At 42.5% G+C, this 6,287-nt stretch overlaps 1 protein-coding gene across 2 annotated transcripts in view; it reads left to right on the top strand.

Annotated features, from left to right (window-relative positions):
- Positions 1 to 6,287, top strand: part of LOC107676155 (absent in melanoma 1 protein-like) — a 39,838-nt gene that overhangs the window by 20,342 nt on the left and 13,209 nt on the right. The window contains exons 9-16 of one of the 2 annotated variants that reach the window (XM_016470675.1): positions 1,981 to 2,107; positions 2,220 to 2,255; positions 2,329 to 2,435; positions 4,098 to 4,209; positions 4,998 to 5,107; positions 5,763 to 5,889; positions 5,966 to 5,998; positions 6,081 to 6,190. In XM_016470675.1, coding sequence (XP_016326161.1) covers positions 1,981 to 2,107; positions 2,220 to 2,255; positions 2,329 to 2,435; positions 4,098 to 4,209; positions 4,998 to 5,107; positions 5,763 to 5,889; positions 5,966 to 5,998; positions 6,081 to 6,190 — 762 coding nt within the window. Of the gene's footprint in view, positions 1 to 1,980; positions 2,108 to 2,219; positions 2,256 to 2,328; positions 2,436 to 4,079; positions 4,210 to 4,997; positions 5,108 to 5,762; positions 5,890 to 5,965; positions 5,999 to 6,080; positions 6,191 to 6,287 lie in introns of both variants that reach the window. The other variant, XM_016470674.1, reaches the window with a different exon arrangement.

Genomic DNA, 6,287 nt, shown 5'->3' with positions numbered 1-6,287 from the left:
CTCACACTCACACTCACACTCACACTCTCACACTCTCACACTCACTCACTCTCTCACTCTCTCACACACACACACACCCCCGGAGCAGTGGGGGGTTCTGTTCTTGCTCAAGGGTCTCTCCTCAGTCGTGGTATTGAGAGTGGAAGAGAGCGCTGGTTATTCATGTCCCTGCCGGACCTGAGACTCGAACCCATGACCTTTGGGTTACAAGTCCGACTCTCTAACCATTAGGCTTTGAGTTTGTTGACTTGGCTTTAGTCTTGATCACCAGCTGGTCATTTGAAATGCTTCTGACAGTGACACCAGGGGTCTGTTCTTCATACGTAGATTACACACTTAGCTGGATTTGATTGTTGCTGATCTGACATGATCCAGGATTATTCGGTTCTTCTAAGCTCATTCCGGGAGTTGCTGTCATAGCACCAGGTCTGTGAGCTCAAACCTGCTCGGGAGCAGCTTCTTTCACATAAACAGGATTAGATCGCATCTTTTTAAGTGAAGGTGATACTCAGAGTCTGTCCTGACACTGCTGCTTTCTTTCAATCATTTTAAAAGATAATAATTTTAAAATTCCTTTGTAAATAATTAAAATGTTGTGTAATCTATAATAACAAACACAACCAGTTTTACATTGAGAGATTTATTCGTGAAGGAATAATGATCTCTATGCAGTCGTGTTTGTCTGAGTGGTGCATTAATCTGAACGGTGCGCTTTAATGCAGCGCAGGAGACTCACTTCTCAAATCTCAAAATGTTTTTATGATGCACAGTTAATTTAAACACAGCCATAATGTCTTAAGATGGATCTTATAGATTTAGAAACTTTATTTAATGCTGTCACGTATAACAAATCTGCTCCAAAATTAAATTAATTGCTAATTGGAATACTCTTGACACTGAGCAATGGTGAAAAATAATTTGGAATCACTTAAAAATGGTTACACATTTTATTTATATATAAGAACTTTCATCATTTTGCTGGCTGGGCTGTTTCCTTGATCTTAAAGAGATAGTTCACCCAAAAATGGAAATTTGATGTTTATCTGCCTAAGATGTGGACTTTGTTTCTTCAGTAGAACGCAAAGAAGATTTTTAACTCAAACTGTTGCAGTCTGTGAGTCTTATAATGTAAGTGGATGGGAATTGACACCATTGGCACTCCTAATTGAGATTGTAGATAGTGTCAATAGTCCATTTGAGAGATAGGTGGCAGTAATGCACTTATAAGTCTGCGATCCGCCGTAAAGCAAGAAGAAGAAGAAGAAGAAGACGCGTACGCACTCAGGACAGTTCAGACATTGCAGTGCATCAGAGGTAGTAATAAACGATATAAATACTGTTCAGTTTCTTGCACAGACCAATCGTTTCGTGTCTTTACACATCAATGTATCGTCACGAGCCGCAGGGTTTAATTTGGTTTTGTTTGTGTATGTTTTTTTGACTCTCAAAGCCGTGATTCCCATCCACTTCCATTATATGACTGACAGACTGCAACTGTTTGAGTTCAAAATCTCCGTTTGTGTTCTACTGAAGAAACAAAGTCACCTACATCTTGGATGCCCTGGGGGTAAGCAGATAAACATCACATTTTCATTTTTGGGTGAACTATCCCTTTAAGGATATGATGTCATTACGTTGCTGTCTCGCCGCCAGCCAATCACTGCACTGCTTTCGAGTATCGATATATCTTTCCTTTCCAATGAACTTGTCACCAGAGAGTAATCTCAGACAACTTAATACAGATATTTTAATCAAATCCGCTAACTTGTTTGAAGAACCAAATTAGCCAGAGATCAGTTATCAGGATTAAAAGATCCGGCATCTGTTGAATCATCTCAGATGTATCAAGGGAGGTACGAAGAACGGACCCCAGGTTTGCTCTATTTATTTACTACCAGAGTTCACGTCTGCATGTCAGCCGGTGTGGCGCTGGCACTGGTTTATATGTGCTTTGTCCTTGTTCCCTGAATATGTGTGTAGCTGGGTGGTTCATGAGCAGCCTGGATTCAGCGGCAGATCCGCCGTTCTGGAAACTGACGGGAGAGTCACGCCGGTTCTCCAGGGTTCCCTCCTGTCCTGCGTGAAGAGTCTCCGGCCGTTAAAACTGGTGCGTAGGCAGCGCTTCCCGACCTCAGACACAATCACATAGCTCTCCATAAGCATCATGCTAGTTTGATCTGATGCGTTTCAAACTAACGTGTGCTGTGTTCCTGACGCAGGGTGGGCTGCAGGTGAGCAGACCGCTGGACCCGAAGGTGAGTCAGACACACGCTGATGTTCACAGCTGTTCTCAGATCAGTGCATGTGATCGCTGTGTCTCTTGTGTAGATGCTGTTGTTCGAGAAGCCGCAGTTCCAGGGTGTGTTCAGGGAGCTGCTGGATCACGCGCCCCGTCTGACGGACACCGCTGCATCTCTGCGGGTCACGGGTGGGATGTGCGTGTCTTTGCCACAGAACCCAGCGATCATGGGATACTTTTACAGACATGGTCATGTTGCTCTCTTACGCCGGTCACACACCGGATGAGAAGCGCTGCGTCACGTCTAGCACGATTAAGACGGCTGTTCAAAACAGTAAATCTGATCGCCAAAAGCGCACGTCAAAAATTAACAAAGTATCATTGATGAAATTAGGTGTTTGAAAAAACAAAGACAAAGGGCAATCTGTGTTCTTAATTATCTTTACATAACGCACCAGAGACGCCCAAGGGCCAAAAACCTGATTGATGTCCAAAAGTAAATGATGTAATCAAAATATAAATATAATAAAATGTAATTAAAAAAAAAATCACTTTTTTTTTTTTACAAATCACAAATTGAGATTTATACATCATCTGGAAGGAAGCTGAATAAACAATCTTTCCATTGATGTATGGTTTGTTAGGATAGAACAATATTTGGCTGAGATACAACTATTTGAAAATCTGGAATCTGAGGGTGCAAAAAAATATAAATATTGAGAAAATCATCTTTAAAGTTGTCCAAATGAAGTTCTTAGCAATGCATATTACTAACCAAAAATTAAGTTTTGATATATTTACGGTAGGAAACTTACAAAATATCTTCATGGAACATGATCTTTACTTAATATCCTAATGAATATTGGCATAAAAGAAAAATGTATAATTTTGACCCATACAATGTATTGTTGGCTATTGCTACAAATATACCCCAGCGACTTAAGACTGCTTTTGTGCTCCAGGCTCACATATAGAACAAAAAGTGTTCAAGCACAAAGATCAGTTTGAGATCTAGATATGCTCTGATGGTAAATTTTTTCCAAATCAAAGCTCAGGGTCCTTTTTTAGGCATCTCATGTACAGACTATATGCTGACTATTTGCTGAAAAATGCACAATCTTCCAGTCTAGAGTGAAGTCGTCATGTGCATTTAATGCATGTAACATAATTTAAGTCGCCGGTGTGTGAACACTCAGAAAACGCTGTGTTTGAACGTTAGAGGCGTGATGCGGAGGTTCTCATCCGGTGTGTGTGTTCCTTTAATGAGCTTGCTCACTGGACGTCTTTAAAGTTCGAGCACATTGTTTTCTGAGTGTTCACACACCGGCGACTGTCCGCAGCGACTCAGGACGCTGTTCAAAATCCTGCCGCGCCACTCACATAGTTTTCCATAAAATCACATTATATTTGTCCCAAATTAATGTTAATGTACATAATGACGTCATCCTAGGCTGGAAGATTTATGCATCTTTCAGCAAAGCGTTTGTCTTTCTGTGGCTTGAATAAAGTCCATATGCTTTATATAGAGAGCTATAGTAATATAGATTGCGCTTTCTCATCCCGTTTGCTCTTGTTTTGTCAAATACCATACAGTACTTCAAACTCATTGACGCAGCTTTGTTCATTTTTAAACTTTTGCCTGTTTGGTGATTAGATGAACTGTTTTTGACTGCTGATACCTGAGAGTTGTCCTAGACGTACTGCGGCGCTGTGCTTCTCGTCCGGTGTGCGACCCCCTGATGTGTGTGTGTCTGTGTGTGTGTGTCTGTGTGTGTGTGTGTGTGTATGTGTGTGTGTGTCTGTATGTGTGTGTGTGTGTGAGTGCGTGTGTGTGTGTTAGATGGGTGGCGTTCTCCAGCGAAGGGTTCAGAGGTCATCAGTGTGTGCTGGAGGAGGGGGAATACTCAGACTGTACGCGTCTGTTCGGCGGGACGGAGCTGTGGATCCAGTCGCTGCGCTGTGTTCAGACTGTGAGTCGTCCTCGTCTCTCCGTCTGTTCTCTGCTTGATCTTCATGCACTCTTTGTCATGTCTGTCCGCCAGTGGTCTGCTCTGACTGTGTGTGTTTGACAGCTGTGTGTTTCATGATGCAGATGCTCTGTTATCGGTCTGTCCTTAAACGTCTTCATCAGGCCTGTCTGTGCTTGTGCGAACACTTCAGCTTTTATAGCAGGCCAGTGAGGACCAGCGCGTCTTAAAAAGTCTTAATTTGCCCTTCCTCAAATTAAAAGGTCTTAAAGATCTTAAATCAGAGCAGAAAGTCTTAAATTCATAAAGTCGTGGCATTAAATGTTGCATGAACTGCAGAAAATTAATCTCTTCCTCAGTTTTCCAGTACAAATATCTAAACATCCTTAAATCAAGAATCATGTACTGGAGATGAGAAATTAAGATATGAAGTCTTCTTTGCTAAAAAATGGATCATAAAGTGAGTTTATGATTAAAACAAGAACAAATATCTGCCAGTGAGGAATTAAAAAAAAAAGTATTTTCAAACTTTGAAGTATTGCTAATACAAGACATTGTTCTACTTGTACTTAGTCTTAAAAAGGTCTTTAAAAAGTTATAAATTTACTTTAATAAAACCTGCAGAAAGCCTGTTATTTAGTCAGCTCAGTATTGTTGCACAAGATAACATTGATAACTATTTTCTAATTAAGAATGAAAGATGAGGATGAGAGAAGATCAGTGGAATCATTGCAGTAAATGTGAGCGGAGCAGGGTTTGTGCTGTGACGTGAGTGTTGGTCTCTCCCTCAGGATTTTCTGCAGCCTGCAGTGAGTCTGAAGATCTGTGATGAGGACATCGACGAGCATCAGGAGATCCCCGATCTGCAGGAGACCGACGGCTTCTGCGTGAAGAGCGGAGCGTGAGTTCATCCGCACCGTATGAATCTCAGCCAGCAGAGGCCTGTTCACACCAGGAACGATAACTATATTAAGCGCTCACACCAGCACATAGTTTATTATAAACGTGCTGCAGTTTTGGTGTCTGTTGCTTTAAACGCTCAAGCTCATTAAAGTTGAGTGGATTCTGATTGGCTGTCAATGTTTTTATCATTCATCAGCTGGAAAAAAACCTTCTGAAAGTGATTCCAACAATATAGATATCATTATAGTTGTGCTGTGGACTTCACTATATTCTTTGAGTTAGAGCGATTATTAAAACTTTATAGTTATCGACATAGTTATCAATCGGGGCTTTGGCCCCAAGGCAAAATTTGACTGATAGTTCCTATAACTAGCCGGTGCAAAGCCCCCATTAAAACTGTGGTGTGGACTTATTCTCTTCGAGAAAACTCAGATCCCGGAGGACCGCAGACACCCTTCAGAGTTTAGTTCTAGCCCTGCTTCAACACAACTACCATGTAGTTTTCAAATAAGCCTGAAGGACTTGATTCGCTGGATCAGCTGTGTTTAATTAGGCTTGATGTTAAACTCTGCAGGTCCTCCAGGAACTGAGTTTTGCAGGCCTGAGTTAGAGCAGTGGACAGCCCTTAACGGAGAGCGTTGGGTGTGTTTCAGGTGGGTTGCGTACAGCGAGAGGTGTTTCACAGGACAGCAGTGTGTTCTAGAGAAAGGTCATTATCCCGGGCTGCTGGACTGGGGTGCTGGACGGAGCTCAGCGCGGTCACTGCGGCCCATTCACAGGGTGAGCTCATGATAAGAGTGAGCGCTTTTGTGTTTGAGTTCATGACACACTTTCATTCATCTTATTTTCACCACAGGACATCTGTTGGATTGCGGAACCAAAGTTTTTGGTATGTTTACATTTCATGTGCCGCTAACATATAAGCGTAGAGTCCTGGCGTGTGCTGCTAATGTGTTTCTCTCTGAGCGCAGCTGCGTGTTTACAGCCAGACGCGGTACAGCGGTCAGAGCCGAGAGTTTGAGAGCGGCGTTCCTGACTGTGGTGTTCCAGGTGTCGCGTCGCTGCGGGTGATCCGAGGAAGGTGAGAGTCGACAAACTGTAACCCTGTAGCTATAAATCACACATTCAGCTGCAGTCCTTCAGCCCTCTCTCTTTCTCTCTCACTCTCTCTCTCTCTC

This window comes from Sinocyclocheilus anshuiensis, unplaced genomic scaffold (genome assembly GCF_001515605.1).
Source record: "Sinocyclocheilus anshuiensis isolate Anshui unplaced genomic scaffold, SAMN03320099.WGS_v1.1 scaffold3401, whole genome shotgun sequence".
Classification (NCBI taxonomy): domain Eukaryota; kingdom Metazoa; phylum Chordata; class Actinopteri; order Cypriniformes; family Cyprinidae; genus Sinocyclocheilus; species Sinocyclocheilus anshuiensis.
The sequence above is the reverse complement of the archived record's forward strand: the minus strand, read 5'-3'. Positions and strand labels throughout refer to the sequence as shown.